This window comes from Felis catus, chromosome X (assembly GCF_018350175.1).
Source record: "Felis catus isolate Fca126 chromosome X, F.catus_Fca126_mat1.0, whole genome shotgun sequence".
Classification (NCBI taxonomy): Eukaryota; Metazoa; Chordata; class Mammalia; order Carnivora; family Felidae; genus Felis; species Felis catus.
The window spans coordinates 55393907-55412451 of NC_058386.1; the positions used below are offsets into that span (position 1 = coordinate 55393907).

General features: G+C 35.6%; 1 protein-coding gene across 6 annotated transcripts in view; it reads right to left on the reverse strand.

Moving 5' to 3' along the window:
* OPHN1 (oligophrenin 1) overlaps nt 1-18545 on the reverse strand; it is a 594929-nt gene that overhangs the window by 370781 nt on the left and 205603 nt on the right. For 5 of the 6 annotated variants that reach the window (XM_023249184.2, XM_045051063.1, XM_023249185.2 and 2 more), the window contains exon 4: nt 4105-4166. The exons of the other annotated variant lie outside the window; for it this stretch is intronic. In XM_023249184.2, coding sequence (XP_023104952.1) covers nt 4105-4166 — 62 coding nt within the window. The remainder of the gene's footprint in view (nt 1-4104; nt 4167-18545) is intronic. 6 annotated transcript variants of the gene reach the window in all.

An 18545-nucleotide genomic window follows, 5' to 3' on the forward strand; every position in this document is an offset into this window, starting at 1 on the left:
AAATGCATGGCAAGTTGGGGCATTAGTACATATTTTTTAGCTATGTCCTGCAGGCACTTTGGGTCTCCTGTTTTGTGTCTAGGTATGATTCAAAGTTCAACTAAATGGGCAAACTCTCACCCAATCAAAGCTCTACCAGAAGCCCTAGCACCAAAAATAAAGACACCAGTGATTCTGCTTGATCGAAAACAAGAATTATTCTATTAAAAGTACTAGCACATCTCTTTTGCCCAACACACTCTACAGTTATGAATTGTGAATTGTGTGACATCAACTTTGTGTGCCTACCTGGAAACAAATTATGTCATTGGTATCATAGATCCAATACAGAGAGTCATTTTTCTTCTTTCCTTTTGTGGAACTTTTAAAACATGGCTACAAATTTTGTGACACTTCTCCTATTGAGGTGAGGCCTCTGCCCCCTCTATCTTTAATGAGAGTGAGTTCATTACTTCTTTGAACCAATAGAATACAGCAGAAGTGACACAATGTGACTTCTCAGACTAAGTCATAAAAGGCCAGCAACTTCCACCTGGTTCTCTTGGAACACTCCCACTGGGGAGCCCTGAGCCACTCTCTAAGAAGTTAGACTGCCCTGAGACTACCAAACTAGTGAGGCCAAATATACACATTCTGGTAAAAGTTATGTTCAGCCCAACCTTCCAGCCATCCCACTGAGGTGCAAGATGGGTAAGAAAAGCTGCTTTGGACTCTCCACATCAACCCACCTCCCAGGTGAACACCTCCATATGAAGCAGAAGAATCACCCAGCTGACCCCTGCCTGAATTCCTGAACCACAACAAAATGAGATAAAATTAAATGGTTTTAGGTTAAGCCACTATGTTTTGAAATAGGTTTTTATGCAGCAATAGATAATTAGAAAAATTATTTCCACTTTCACCAAGGTAACACAGAAAAAGTGGTTACCTGGGACACACTGAAGAAGTTTGCTTTTGAATAAGAAGTGAACATGCCATTTCTAAGGAGAGTAATATGTGTCAAACCTCTATATGGATTTTCAGCTGAGCCCTTGCATACACAGGCAACACAAGGATGGCACAGTACCAGTTTTCGTGATTCAAAAGGGATTTTCTTGCATAAGCAGGTGTACCAGCAACTTCTCACACAGGGTCCATAAGACCACTGCTTTTTGTATGTTTGGCCCTAGGAAACTAGCATATGATTCACTGAAATTGGAGACCATAGATTTCCCTTAATCACATTGGCAATATTGCTCCCAGTCTCCTACAACACAAATAGATACTCTGAGCCACTTCCTTTTTTTGACACTCATTGGTAATTATACTACTTTCTGCCAGAAAACAGAGCTAGAGATATAGGAAATGGTCACACTGAAGCTTGGCTCTTTTTTTTTTTTCATTTTGTTTAATCCTTAAATCCCTTAGAAGTCCAGCATCTACTCAAAAAAAGCCCTTTCAATTAAATATGACCTTTATTCCCCTTTCTGATCACTGCATCCATTTCATAAATTCTCTAGGAGAAAAGCTCCTACCTTCTAACTCAGGGTAGAATACCCAGCATGATAACTGATATTCTAAACATCTTAGGGAGTTTAATCGGATTCTTATTGCATGAATCCCAAATTAACACTAGATAAAATATTTAGCAGATTAGAGATGGTACACAATCCAGCTGTGTAGGATTGTTTGTGAATCTTTTATTGTTAACTAACTACCAAAAAAAGGATTTGAAGATACACTGTTTAAAATAGCATGGGTCTCTTTAGGTCATTCTTGGCAGTCCTCAAAGACAGACCTTGCATATTGCTAATATGGTCCCCTTCAGAGTCAGAAAGGCACACAGGCAAGAGTCCTATCCTTAATCATACAGGAAGTCTTTTATCCAGACTTTTCAAGGCCAACTTCTGAGGTTAATACAACATCCCACAGGGTACTATTTAAGAACACCACAGTTGGGAAATGCTTCCCCTCAATTCTTTCCTCCATAATTCCTTCAACAATTTAAGTTCATTACAAGAATGACTAGACATTTGCAATTATCAGATGCTAGGGCTGTGAACTTCCTTCCTGTTCTTCTAAAGCTTCGTTTGGTCTCTTCTTATAGAAAGGATAAAAAGCTGTTTAATACCTCAGATAACCCAGATTATCCATACTGGGGTAAGGAGTCCTTTTACCACAGTTCTAGGAAAAGGGAGAGGTGCAGTCAAACAATGAATTCCTGGCACGTTGTGAAAGGCCCTCATTGAGCTTAACCTTCACAGCATTCCTAGAATTAAATGGGAAGTGGGGAGCTAAAAGTCAATACATGATTGAAAAGTTGTGGGCACAAAAGGGCACAACAATGAAAGACAGAAGAAAATGAGTCATTCCTGTGGAAAAGATCCAGCAAGAAGGGTGAGAAAAACAATATCTCAAAAGATGAGTCCTACTTTAATATTTTAGAGCTTTATAATTGGGTAAATAAAAGAGATAAACAACTAGGGCTGAAGGAAATACAGCTGAGCTTTCTAGTGGTATCTGAATGAAAAGGAGTTGAATGCCTTTGAGATCAACATTGGCAATAGTCCACAAACTCTTCAGGCAGAAGAAGACAGTTAGTAGAGTGTAGATTAGCTAGTGGGTGGATATCTACCAGACTCCAGAGAAGCTACCCATATTGGTCCCTCCTTAGTATCCCTAGAAGCAATTCTCTTAAACTAAGAAAATTCCCAAGTCAAATTTCCACAAGCAGAATCTTGGGGGTAACAAAAGATAACTACAAACAAGACTTACTTAATAAGTGTTTTTTGCTACATATAGAACACTTCATTATATCATTTGGAGCTCTTACAACAACTGTGGGAGGTAGGGATTATTTTCCTCATTTTACATATGAAAAAAGAGAGACAGCAAAATACCATGATTAGTCTGAAATCAACAATTAGTGGCACTGCCATTATTGGAACCTAAGTCTCTACTTCCCCTACCTCCAAGCCCTGCAACCCCACTTCTCTAGGAGCCTAGATAAAATGATAGCACTATTCTGAAAAGCCAGTACCACACTGCTGGGAAGGATGAGTAATGACAGATTGAAGAACTCTGGCTATTGGATAAATGGACTTCACAAAACTGAACTGCCCACAGGAAGACAACTTATCAAGAAAGGCAAGATACACCTCTCTTTGCTCTCTACAAAGTTCCAACTTTACCCTCACACCCCTAATCAAAATAAATATTGACCAACTTAGGTACGTTCACATTAGGTACAAATAGGTCTGGGTTGGGGCCAAGGACTTCCATTTCTAACAATTTGCCAGGTGACATTAGTGCTGCAGGTCTAGGGTCCACACAAAATGATTACTTTTTAAGCTGCTAAAATAGAGCTCACAAAAAAAGAAAATACTTAGGAACATATCTAATAAAATGCATACAAGAGCTATGTAAGAAACTCTGATAACAGAAATCAAAGAAGGGTTTAATAAATGGAAAGATAATCCATGTTCATAAATAAGAAAATACTTTTAAGATGTCAGTTTATCCCAACCTGTTCTATAGATTCAATGTAATCTTGATCAAATCCCAGCAATTCATTTGGTGGATGCTGACAAAATGGTTGTAAAGTTCACACCTAACATTAAGTCTTACTACAAAGCTACAGGAATCAAAATAGAAGAAAGGGATTATATGAAATCTCTGTTTCTATAAAACTAAAACTGCTCTAAAAATAAGTATATTATTTTAAAAAATAGACTTTAAGTGTAAGGAAAGTTTTCACACAGATTTAAATGAAACAATTATATGTCAAATATAAATAAAACCCATATTATTATTTTTACAAACAGAGAAACAGATAAATAAATGGATAATATGTTTAAGAACACTAAAGGCCACAATTTCTTTGCACATGTTCAATAGCCTAGTTTAATGTCCTTTGAAACCCTTTCTCACTGATATGAAGAGGAACGGAGTTTCTACAATAATCTATCTCTAGCTAATGTTAAATTCCTAGGGTAAAAGCTTGAGACAGAATAACCAGATCTATTTCCTAAATATCTTTACTGTACTAAACAGCCATGAGACAAAATGGAAACAACAGAGTACCGATCCAATGAATAAGGTCATGGCCCAGTGTTAGAGACCTACCATCATCATCCTTTCATTTTCTACTTCATTGAGCAATTCAGCAAATTCCTTGAAGGATTCAGCTAGAAGGATAGAATAAAAGATAAGACAAATTAATCACAGTACTTGATAGGGAGGTGGGCATAGACCTGTGTGATATGAGGTAGGGGCCAGTGCTCTGAGCCTTCCTGGACACTAGAGGAAGGTACCAACCAAAGGCTAACAGAAGAATGTGTTCAGTGCCTGTTGAATATATTTTTATTTTCATTTTCTTTCTTCTTCTTTTTTTTTCCTTGCCAATCCCTACCAAAGAGATTGTTTTCCTTCAGTTTTACTGAAATATAATTGATATACATACCACACAAGTTTAAGGATAGGATCTATTCTCTTAGCAACTTTCAAAATACCACATAGCCATACTAATTATAATTATCATGTTGTACACTACATACTCAGTTCTTATTTATTCTATAACTGTAAGTTTGTACCCTTTGATTGCCTTCATACAATTAAAACAACCCCCACTTCTGGCAACCACAAGCCTGATTTCTTTTTCTATGAGTTTGTTTTTCAGGTTCCACATATAAGTGAGATCATACAGTATGATTTTGTCTGATTTATTTCACTTAGCATAATACCATAAAGATCCATTCATGTTGTGACAAGTGGCAAAATATCCAACTATTTTATGCCTGAATAATATTCTAATATACATATATATGTCAATATACATATATATGTATATCATAACTTTTTAATCCATTCATCTATCAATGGTCATTTGTTTCCCATGTCTTGGCTATTACAAATAATACTGCAATGAACACAGGAGTGCAGATATCTCTTCAACATAGTGATTTCATTTCCTTTGGATATATACTCAGATGTGGAATTGCTGCATCATAAGGTAATTCTATTTTTAATATTTTGAGGGACCTCCACTCTATTTTCCTGAGTAGTTGTACCAATTTACATTCCTATCAACAGTGTGCAAGGGTTCCCTTTTCTCCACATCCTCACCAGTATTTGTTATCTCTTGTCTTTTTGATGACAGTTATTCTAACCACAGTGATATCTCATTGTGGTTTTGAATTGCATTTCCCTTATGATTAGTGAAGTTAAGCAAGTTCCATGTACCTCTTGGGTATTTTAATGTATTATTTGGAAAACTGTTGATTCAAATCATTTGTTCATATTTAATTGAATTTTTTGGAGGTTGTTTGTTTTGCTATTGAGTTATATGAGTTGTTTATACGTTTTGGCTATTATCCCTTTATCAGATATATGATTTGCAAATATTTTCTCCCATTCCATAGGTTACCTTTACATTTTGTTGACTGTTTCTTTGGCTGTGCAAAAGAATTTTGGTTTGACATAGTCCCACTTGATTTTTTATGTTGTTGTGCTTTAGGTGTCATATCAAAAAAAAATATTTGCCAAGACCCATATCAAGAAGCTTTTCCTATATGTTTTCTTCTAGGAATTTTATGGTTTCAGGTCTTACATTTAAGTCTTTAATCCATTTCAAGTTAACTTTTATGAATAGTGTAAGATCAGAATCATACTTTTCCATGTGAATATCCAGTTTTCCCAGCACCATTTATTGAAGAGACAGTCTTTTCCCTATTGTATATTCTTGCCTCCTTTGTCTTAGATTAATGGACCATATAAATGCGGGTTTATTTCTGGGCTCTCTATTCTGTTCCACTGATCTATATGTCTGTTTCTGTGCCAGTACCATACTGTTTTGATTACAACTTTGTAATATAATTTGAAATCAGGGAGCATTAATGCCTCTAGCTTTGTTCTTTTTTCTCAAGACAAATTTTAGGATTATTTGTTGTAGTCTGTGAAAATGCTATGATATTTTGTTAGGGATTAAATTCAATCTATCAATTGCCTTGGGTAGTGTGGATATTTTAATAATATTAATTCTTCCAATCCATGAGAACTATATCTTTCCATTTATTTGTTTCATCTTCAACTTCTTTCATCAATGTCTTATAGTTTTCACAGTATAAGTCTTTTAGCACCTTGGTTAAATTTATTCCTAAATACTTTGGTTATTATGCCCTTGCAAATGAAATCATTTTCTTTATTTCTTTCTCACATAATTTATTTTTTGTTTTTTTTAAACTTATTATCCTCTTCACTCATTTCTTTCACCTCGTACCCCACATTTTTTTTGGTGAAGTCTTTAGGATTTTGTCTATTTAAAATCAAATAGAGATAATGTTACTTCTTTCTTTCCAATTCTGATGTCTTTTCTTTCTTTTTCTTCCTAATTAATATGGCTAGGACTTCCAATACAATGTTGAACACTTGTCTTGTTCTTGATGTTAGAAAGAAAGCTTTGGAACTTTCACAACTGAATATGATGTTAGATGTGGGCTGTCACATACTGCCCTTATTATACTGAGGTACACTCCTTCTATATCTAATTTGTTGAGAGTTTTTACCATGAACACATATTAAATTTTGTCAAATATTTTTATCTATTATTTTTATTGATGGTTAATCATAATGCAAATAGTTTTTATTAGTTATGTTTACTTTACCATTATGAAATATTAATTTCAGGATACCTTTAATTACTGAACTTTCCTAACAAATTTGAAGTGTTATTTGATTTGTACAAATTTCCAAACTTTCCAACTTTCCAAAACGCATCAACTTTGTTGAGTAAGGTACTTCCAAAGCCCTGACTTATGACTAAACAATAACAATGAGATGATGACTGGCATTTATTTAGTCCTGATGACTTTAGTCCAGCATTTAGGTCCTATAGTGCAATTACTATAAAATTAATCTCTTTACCCCACCTTTTTAGCATTTTATTTTATTTTACTTTTTTTTCATGATGATGTGTATTATTTAATCCCCATATCCTATTTCACCAATCCTCCCCATAATCCTCCCCTCTGGTAACCCTCAGTTTGTTCTCTATAATTAAGAGACTGTTTCTTGGTTTGTCTCTTTTTTCCTTTGTTCATTTTTTTTTTGTTTCTTAAATTCCACATACAAGTGAGATCATATGGTATTTGTCTTTCTCTGACTGACTTGTTTCAATTACCAATATACTTTCTAGATCTACTCATTTCATGGCAAGATTTTCTTCTTTTTATGACTGAATAATATTTCATTACACACACACACACCCCACATCTTCTTTATCCACTTATCTATCAATGGACACTTGGACTGCTTTCATAATTTATCTATTGTAAATAATGCTCCAATAAATATAGGGGTGCATATATACCTTTGAATGACTATTTTTTTGTATTTTGGGGGGTAAGTACCAGTAGTGCAATTACTGGATAATTGGATAGTTCCAGTTTTAATTTTTTCAGGAAACTGAATACTATTTTCTACACTGGCTGAACCAGTCTGCATTCCCACCAACAGAGCAAGAGGATTCCTTTCTCCACATCTTCACCAAGACTTATGTCTTGCATTTTTCTATTGTAGCCATTTTAACAGGTGTGAGGTGATATCTCATTGTAGTTTTGATTTGCATTTTCCTGATGATGAGTGATGTTGAGCATCTTTTCATAAGTCTCTTGGCATTTGTATGTCTTATTTGGAAAAATGTCTATTCAAGTCTTCTGATCATTTATTACAATTTTTTAAATTTAAATTCAAGTTAGTTAACATACTATAGTCTTAGTTTCAGGAGTACAAGAATAGGTATTAGCTCTTCTTTAAATGTTAGGTAGAATTCACTTCATATATGAATTCTGGTCCTGGACTTTAGCTTTTGGGAGTTGTCAAATGGCTTTTCTGCATTGATTGAGATGATCATTGACATTTACCTTTCATTCTATGAATGTAATATATCAAATTTATTGATTTGCACTTATTCAACCATCTTTGCTTCCCAGGGATGAATCCTACTTGATCCTGATTATTCTCCTTTTAATGTGAGTCTGAATTTTGTTTTCTAATATTTTGTTGAGAATTTTTGCATCATCATGCATCAGTAATATTGGCCTATGGTTTTATATGAATTCTTTCATAGTTAATATTTTATTAATCCTCACAGGCACCCTTAGGAGTAGCCAGGACTTCTCTCATTTCATAGACAAGCAAAATGATTAGCAAAGTGAGTTTTCCATGTAAATGGGTTTTCCGTGTAAAAAAAAAAGTGGAACTAAAATCTTGAGATTTGAGTTTGAGTCCCTGCTCCACTACTTACCAACCTAGACAAATTTCTCAATTTAGTCTTTCTATGCCTCAATTTCGACATCTGTAAAATGAGCATATTACGAATTATTACATCAGAGTAGTTATGGAGATATAATTGACGAATGAGTTGTGTTTTTGTCTTGTTTTTAGAAGCACTATGGTTGAGTAAAAAGCATATTTGATGTACTAACTGTGACCTTTGATAAGTTACTCAAATTCTCTGAGACTCACTTTCCTTACCTAGAAATAATAATTCCTATCTCACAGGGTTCTTTGATGAGTAAACAAGATAACATCAAATATAGCTCCCAGAACACATGATAGCCAATCAATAAATGTTAGTTGTTTTTCTTCCTTGGTATAAGGCAGTTATACTTCACCCTGGCAACACATTAGAATTATCTGGGAATCCAATAAAAAAAATAATAGGGTATCAATATAATAAAAAAAAAACAAGACTCAACTATATGCTGCCTACAAAAGATTCATTTTAGACCTAAAGACATCCTGAGGCTGAAAGTGAGGAGAGGGAGAACCATCTAACATGCTAACAGACACCAAAAGCCGAAGTAGCCATACTTATATCAGACAAGCTAGATTTTAAACCAAAGACTGTAACAAGAGATGAAGAAGGGCACTCTATCATAATTAAGGTCTATATTGATCAAGAAGATCTAGTGATTGTAAATATCTATGCCCCCAATTGGAAGCAGCCAGATATATAAATCAATTACAAACATAAAGGAAATCATTGAAAATAATAAAATAATAGGAGACTTTAACACCCCACTTAAAGCAATGTACAGATCATACATGCAGAAGATCAACAAGGAAACAATGGCTTTAAATGACACACTAGAGCAGATGGACTTAACAGATATATTCAGAACATTTCATTCTAAAGCAGTGGAATACACATTCTTTGCAAGTGCACATGGAGCATTCTCATGAATAGATCACATACTGGATCACAAATCAGTGCTCAACACGTACAAAGATACTGAGATCATACCATGTATATTTTCAAGCCACAACAATATGAAACTTGAAGTCAACCACAAGAAAAAATTTGGAAAGACCACAAATATACGGAGGTTAAAGAACCTCCTACTAAAGAATGAATGAGTTAACCAGGAAATTAAAGAGGAAATAAAAAATATATGTGGAATCAAATGAAAAAGAAAACATGACAGTCCAAACTCTTTGATAGCAAAGGCAGTCAGAAGGAAGAAGTATATAGCAATACAGACTTAACTCAAGGAGCAAGAAATGTCTCTAATACACAACCTAACCTTACACTTTAAGGAGCTAGAAAAACAACAGCAAATAACGACTAAAGCCAGGAGAAGAAGGGAAAAACTAAAGACAAGAGCATAAATAAATGATATATAAAAAAATAGGAGAACAGATCAATGTAACTAAAAGCTGGTTCTCTCAAAGAATTAATAAAATTGATAAACTCTAAGCCAGACTTATCAAAAGAAAAAGAGAAAGGACCCAAATAAAACCACAGATGAAAGGGGATAGAATGCCAACACCACAGAAATACAAACAATTATAAGAGAATATTATGAAATATTATATGCCAACAAACTGGGCAATCTGAGAGAAATGGAAAAATTCCTAAAAACATACAAACTACTAAAAGTGAAACAGGAATAAATAGAAAATTTGAACAGATCCATAACCAGCACAGAAATTTAATCATTAATCAAAAATCTCCCAACAAAGTCCAGGGACAGATGGCATCCAAGGAGAATTCTACCAAACAGTTAAAGAAGGCTTAATACTTATTATTCTCAAACTGTTCCAAAAAATGTAAATGGGAAGTTTCCAAACTTATTCTAGGCCAATATTACTTTGATTCCAAAACCAGACAAAGACCCCACTAAAATAGAGAATAACAGGCCAATATCCCTGATGAACCTGGATGTGAAAATTCTCAACATGATAATACAAAATCGAATCCAACAGTACATTAATAGAATTAATGTAACAGAATTGACCACAATCAAGTGGGATTTACTACCTGGCTGCAGGGGTGGTTCAATATCTACAAATCAATCAACATGATACACCACATAATAAAAGAATGGATAAGAACCTCTTTATATCCTCTCAATAGATGAAAAAAAAAGCATTTGACAAAACACTTTCTTGATAAAAACCTTCAAGAAAGTAGGGATAGAGGAAACATAACTCAACATCATAAAGGCCATATACAAAAGGCTTACAGCTAATATCATCCTCAATGGGAAAAAACTGAGAGCTTTACCACTAAGGTCAGGAACATGACAGGGATGTCCACTCTCACCACTGTTATTCCACATACTACTGAAAGTCCTGGCCTCAGCAATCAGACAACTAAAAGAAATAAAAGGCATTCACATTAGCAAGGAAGATGTCAAACTTTCACTATATCCAGATGACAAGTTACTCTATGTAGATAATCTGACAGACCCCACCAAAAATTTTCTGGAACTAATACATGAATTGAACAAAGCTGCAGGACATAAAATTAATGTACAGAAATCAGTTGCATTTTTATACACCAATAATGAAGCATCAGAAAAAGAAATCAAGGAATCACCCCCAGTTACAATTGTACCAAAATCAATAAGATATTTAGCAATAAACCAAACCACAGAAGTAAAAGATATGTACTCTGAAAACTATATAACACTTATGAGAGAAATTGAAGAGGACACAAAGATATTGGAAAAAATCCCATGCTCATGGAATGGAAGAACAAACATTATTAAAATGTCTATACTACCCAAAGCAATTTACACATTTAATGCAATCCTTATCAAAATACCACCAGCATTTTTTACAGAGCTGTAACAAACAATCCTAAAATTTCTATGGAACCATAAAAGTCTTTAAATAGCCAAAGAAATCCTGAAAAAGAAAAGTGAAGCTGGAGGCATCACAATTCCTGACTTCAAGCTATATTGTAAAGCTGAAGTCATCAAGACAGCTTGATACAGGCACAAAAACAGACATATATGTCAATGGAACAGAATAGAAAACCCAGATATGGACCCACAATAATATGGTCAACTCACCTTCAACAAAGCAGGAAAGAGTATCCAATGGAAAAAGGCAGTTTCTTCAACAAATGATGTTAGGCCAACTGGACAGTAATATGCAGAAGAATGAAACTTAACCACTTTCTTACACCATACACAAAAAGAAATTTAAAATGGATAAAAGACCTAAATGTAAAACATGAAACCATCAAAATCCTAGAGGAAAACACAGGTAGTAAACTTTTTGACCTCAGCCAGAGAAAATTCTGACTAGACACGTTCTTGGAGGCAAAGGAAACACAAGCAAATATGAACTATTGGGACTTCATTAATATAAAAAGCTTCTGCACAGTGAAGGAAATAATCAACAAAAATAAAAGGCAGCCTATGGGATGGGAGAGGTTATTTGCCAAAGACATATGTGATAAAGGGTTAGTATCTGAAATATATAGAAGACTTATCAAATTCAATACCCAAAGAACAAATAATCTAGTTAAGAAATTGACAGAAGACACAAATAGACACTTTTCCAAAGAGGACAAACAGATGGCTAACAGGAACATGAAAAGATGCTTAACATCACTCATCATCGGGAAAAACACAGCAAAACCATGAGATACCATTTCACACCTGTCAGAATGGCTAAAACTAACAACACAGGAAGCAACAGATTTGGCAAGGATGTGGAGAAAACGGAACACTCTTACAATGTTGGTGAGAATGCAAACTGGTGTAGCCACTCTGGAGAACAGTATGGACGTTCCTCAAACAGTAAAAATACAACTACCATATGATTCAGCAATTGCACTACTAGGTATTTACCCAAAGAATAAAAAAATACAGATTCAAAGGGGTACATGCACCACAATGTTTATACTGTGTATAACAGCATTATCAACAATAGCCAAACTGTGGAAACAGCCCAAGTGTCCATCCACTGATGAATGGATAAAGATATGCTGTGTATGTGCTTGTGTGTGTGTGTGTGTGTGTGTGTTAAGCTTTCATTAGTTTTGAAGACTGAGTAATATTCCATTGAAAGCTGAGAAATGTTCCATATTGTATATGTATTATATATGTAATATAATATATGGAATATTATATATATATATATATATATAATGGAATATTATTCAGCTATCAAAAATAATGGAAGCATACCTATTTGCAACAATGTGGATGGAGCTGGAGTATATTATACTAAGTGAAATAAGTCACTCAGAGGAATACAAATACCATATGATTTCACTCGTATGTGGAATTTATGAAACAAAACAGAAGAATATATGCAAAGGGAAAAAAAGACAGAAAGGGAAGCAAACCATATGAGACTCTCAAGGATAGAAAACAAACGGAGGGTTGATGGATGGACATGTGTAAGGGATGGGCTAGATGGGTAATGGGTATTAAGAAGGGCACTTCTTATGATGAGCATTGGGTATTAAATGTAAGGGATGAATCACTGAATTCTACTCTTGAAACCAACATTACACCATATGTTAACTAACTAGAATTAAATAAAATATTGGAACAAAAATAAATACATAAAATGTTTTTAAAGAACAAAAAGAGCAAATAATCTGAAGTAAATACAAAACTTTAATTTTTGAATAGTAGGCATATGTATATTAATTGTATCTTTGTAATTATATTTTCTTTATATATTACCTTTCATTTTGTTTCCATATAATTACAAAAGAAATACAGCAAAGCAGGACTTTAAAAGATAAACATAATAAAATCAAATAAGCAAAAAAACAAACCACTTGAAATAGAATATACAACTCTGTACTAGCCATTGTTGATTTATCCAAGAGGGGTATCTTCCAGTCATTAGAGGAGGGATCTTTCAGTGTCAACAACTCAGGTTTTCATTAGTCTACTTAGAGTCCTAAGCAAGTGGTATACACTGCTAAGTGTCAGCAGATCTCCACTCAACCTGATAATACAAGGCCAGTCAATAGTACCATGCTTCACATCCTTGTAAATCTTATATAACATATTCTTATACCTATGGGGGCCTGTGCTTCCTCTCAACCATCTCCACAGTGATCCTTAAAACCCCTATTCATTACACAGAAATCTTCCCTTAACCTGATACTCTTCACAGAATTCTCCCTTCCTGTCCTTTCCTGAAGCTAAGACCTGACTTTTTCTTTTCTCCCTGAAGCTATCTTAAGGGAAGGAGGATGTTCATTTTCCCATACTTTATGCACCTCTGCACAAAGAGATAATTTTGTTAGTATTACCTTAATGTTTCATTCCCATTTCCAGGTAATTTTTCCTTAAAAAAATAGCATGAAGTTAGTTAAGCTTAAAGACTCTGAGATCAGATTGCCTGATCTTGAAGTCTGGCTACACCATTTTCATAGCTATTTGATCTGGGGAAATTAGTAATTCTTTTGTATCTCAATGTCCTCATTTAAAAATCAGAGATTAGGGGCGCCTGGGTGGCTCAGTCGGTTAAGCAGCCGACTTCGGCTCAGGTCATGATCTCGCGGTCGGTGGGTTCGAGCCCCGCGTCGGGCTCTGTGCTGACCGCTCAGAGCCTGGAGCCTGTTTCGGAGTCTGTGTCTCCCTCTCTCTCTGATCCTCCCCCATTCATGCTCTGTCTCTCTCTGTCTCAAAAATAAATAAACGTTAAAAAAATTTATAAATAAATAAATAAATAAATAAATAAATAAATAAATCAATCAATCAGAGATTAAAGGGGCGCCTGGATGACTCAGTCATTTAAGTGTCCGACTTCAGGTCATGATCTCACGGTTTGTGGGTTTGAGCCCCGTGTCGGCCTCTGTCCTGACAGCTCAGAGCCTGGAGTCTGCTTCCGATTCTGTGTCTCCCTATCTCTCTGCCCCTCCCCTGCTTGTGCTCTGTCTCTCTGTCTGTAAAATAAATAAACATTAAAAAATTTTTAAATAAAAATCAGAGATTAAAAGGATACTAAACTTCTAGACTTGTGAGAATTAAATTAATTGATACATAAAGCACATAGAAAGTATTTTTTGAAACATACACTGATTGTAATTTTTTTCACATATATTCATTACTATAATGTTTACTAGAAGAGCCTAAACTGTATCTTTTTTAAAATTTTAATATTTATTTATTTTTGAGACAGAGAGACAGAGAGAGACAGAGCATGAGTTGGGGAGGGCGACACAGAATCAGCATCAGGCTCCAGGCTCAGAGCTGTCAGCACAGAGCCCAACTCAGGGCTTGAACTCACGAACCACAAGATCATGACCTTACCTGACGTCAAATGCTTAACCGACTAAGCCACCCAGGCACCCCTAAACAGTATCTTTTAATTCCCACTATTGGTTTCATATATGATCTCTGTAATAGCACAAAATCTCAAATATTTCAATATTTTTAAATAAAATTCTGGTATTTCCTTTAAAAAAAAAGTATCTGACAAGCTTACATACCAATGCCAGCCCCCTTCCCAGACTAGTTAAAGCCCAAATTCACCTGCTAAGTATCAGACAGCTTGATTGGCACAACAATATAATTGCAGGGATGAACACTCAGAGGCTGTCAGAAAATGAATCATAACTACCTGAGAATGTATTCTTATATTGAAATAAAACAAAAAGGAATGAACAAAACAACAATGAAACTATGTTCTAGTAGTACAGAGAACAGTAAGACTCAAGTATTCCCTTGTTTCTATTTTGTGTTATTATATTTAACTTTCAGCCCTCTGACCTAATTTTATCAGAATTTGGACCTGAGCTCCAAAAACAAAAACAACAAGGTAAACATCTTATTTCACAGTAACAGAAGAATCTCAGATGGTCTTATGCAACTCTTCAAGCCTGAGGAACCATCAAATCTCTGCTCATACACCTCCAGTGAAAGGAGTGATAACCAACTTGTCTTGGTGTCCCCGTAACTGTCACAGTTATAAAATTGGAAGCCCCTTGTTCAAGGAAAACCCCAAGTCCTGGTTTTCCCAGGACTGTTAGTCACCTGCTTGCAGTGTCTCTATTAAAATCTCCTTCCTTAGTTGGGATGAGCAGTGGGTGCTCTATATAAGCCAACTTGACAATAAATTATATTTAAAAATAAACCTTTTTCCTTAATAGATAGATAAATTCCATTTCCCTGCATTCTACTTTTGTTTCTCCTCAGGTTCCTAATGAGTGTGGGAATGTAGGTAAGAAAGCGATGTGACATGTTAGAAAGAACATTAGGGTGACAGAAAATGAGGATTCTACTTTAGGGGATGAAATAAAAAAGAGCATGACTTTGAGAGAGGGCTAGACTTGCAGCCATATTTTGTCATCTTCTTGCTGTGAAACTTTTGATAGATGACTTACCCCCTATGAGTTTCAGTTGCCTCACTTGTCAAAGAGACATGATAATATATCTACCTGAGAGTGCTGTAAAAACTAAATCAGAAGGGGCGCCTGGGTGGCTCAGTTGGTTGAGCGTCCGACTTCGGCTCAGGTCATGATCTCACAGTCTGTGAGTTCGAGCCCCACGTCGGGCTCTGTGCTGACAGCCCAGAGCCTGGAGCCTGCTTCAGATTCTGTGTCTCCCTCTCTCTCTGCCCCTCCCCTGCTCACGCTCTCTCTGTCTCAAAAATAAATAAAAACATTAAAAAAAAAACTAAATCAGAAGATAAATGTAAAGTGCCAACACATAGTAGAAAATAAACCTTACCACTTCTCCCCCCCATCCCAACTTTCTACACTTTTAGTGCCAGTTCTGTGATCTACTGGTGAGGTGACTGGGCAAGTAACTTCTCCTTCCTAGACTTCATGGTCTCCAGATATTAAAAAAAGAGAAGTTAAATAGCATTTAGCGTCCCTTCAAATTCTGGTAACTACTAGTTTAAAGTTCAAAACTTCTCACCAAAAACAGGAAGAATATTATCAAATGGTATCTGATTTAAAGAAAACTTCTTGAAAGCCTAGAAAACAAATATAGTCATATTGATATTTTAAATCAAAAATAGATTTCCCTTCCCAAGAGAACTGGATAACTAATCAAGAATTCCTAGCACCAAAGAAACTAAGTGCTGGGTCAATACAGGACACCAGATAATGGCACTCTTTCCTTCTGAGGATCAAATTGCTCATACTCAAGGAGGTCACCTTTGGAAACACTGCAAATTAAAAGCTCAAGCTCAACATAAAGAAAAAAAAATAATTTAATCAGGAAGAGTAAATAGGAAAACACAGAAATGTTTGCAGAACTCCTGTCCCCAAATACTGTATGCTACTGAAAAAATTAATAAAGGCAAACCTCATTAAAGTGGACTCAGGATTCTAGAAGGGGAGGCTGGAAAGGTGGGGGGAGGCATATTCAATGTCAATTACAGGAAATATCATCAGTTACAGACCCCATAACAGAAGAATCCTCAGTGGGAAAGAATCATCAATTACAGGCTTCAGCAGGGAAAGATGTATATTGCATCTACTACAAGAAATCAACTACACATGCAAATCGGCCAAGGGGAAACAGCGATCACCCACTTGCTTTTCTCCAGTGGACTTTAACAGCCCCTCCCAACTTCCTTCTTATCTATAAAATGTTTCTTTCCTTTGCTTGTTGAATTTGCTTATGGTTTTTCCATAACCACCTTTTCCTGAATTGCAATCCTCTCTTATTCCTGAATAAATCCATTTTTGCTGGTTAAAAAAAATGGCTGTTTTATTGTTAAGGTTAACACTACAAAAGGAGTCAGATTGTTTATTTGAGCATTTTTCCAGGCAAGATCAGTTTGACTCTAAAAGAAATGTGATGCATATAATATTGGAACATTTAAAGGAAAAGGTTAATTTCATGAAACATAAATGGATAAAAGCCCTTTGGTTGACAGCTTAATACTCATAATAACTTTATGAGGGACATGTAATTACTCCTAAATTGAACATGAGAATACTAAGGCTCACAGAAGCTAAGCAACTTGTTCAAAACCATACAAGAAGTAAATGACAATGCTACATTACAAATTCGGACCTGTCTTGCTGCTAGAGTCTTGCCATTGTCACACTGCCCACAACTCTCCAGGTAGAGGTAACCAAAGATTAGGTTACTAAATATCATCTGAATAGATCATCAGAGATGGGGGAAGCTACTACTACCAGCAGGTATGTGTTTAAAATTAGTCAGGCTTAACAGGCACATGAAAAGATGCTCAACGTCGCTCCTCATCAGGGAAATACAAATCAAACCACACTCAGATATCACCTCACGCCACTCAGAGTGGCCAAAATGAACAAATCAAGAGACTATAGATGCTGGAGAGGATGTGGAGAAATGGGAACCCTCTTGCACTGTTGGTGGGAATGCAAATTGGTGCAGCCGCTCTGGAAAGCAGTGTGGAGGTTCCTCAGAAAATTAAAAATAGACCTACCCTATGACCTAGCAATAGCAATGCTAGGAATTTACCCAAGGGATACAGGAGTACTGATGCATAGGGGCACTTGTACCCCAATGTTTTTAGCAGCACTCTCAACAATAGCCAAATTATGGAAAGAGCCTAAATGTCCATCAACTGATGAATGGATACAGAAATTGTGGTTTATACACACAATGGAATACTACGTGGCAATGAGAAAGAATGAAATATGGCCCTTTGTAGCAACATGGATGGAACTGGAGAGTGTGATGCTAAGTGAAATAAGCCATACAGAGAAAGACAGATACCATATGGTTTCACTCTTATGTGGATCCTGAGAAACTTAACAGAAACCCATGGGCGAGGGGAAGGAAAAAAAAAAGAGGTTAGAGTGGGAGAGAGCCAAAGCATAAGAGACTCTTAGAAACTGATAACAAACTGAGGGTTGATGGGGGGGTGGGAGGGAGGGGAGGGTTGATGATGGGTATTGAGGAGGGCACCTTTTGGGATGAGCACTGGGTGTTGTATGGAAACCAATTTGACAATAAACTTCATATATTGAAAAAAATAAAATAAAATTAGTCAGGCTTCATCATTCATGAGGAAAAAAATATTTGACAATATTTATCTTTGGCTAAATAGTTACATAACTTTTTAAAATTGAGATATTATTTATATACCATAAAATGTACCATTTTAAAGTACACAGCTCATTGGTTTTTAGTATATTCTCAAAGTTGTGCAACCACCATTGCTATTCCAGATCGTTTTATCACCCCTAAAAGAAGCATTAACTCATTAGCATCACTCCCCATTCCCATCTTCTTCCTGTATTCAGTCAACCACCCACCTACTTCCTATCTTCATGGATTTGCCTACTCTAGACA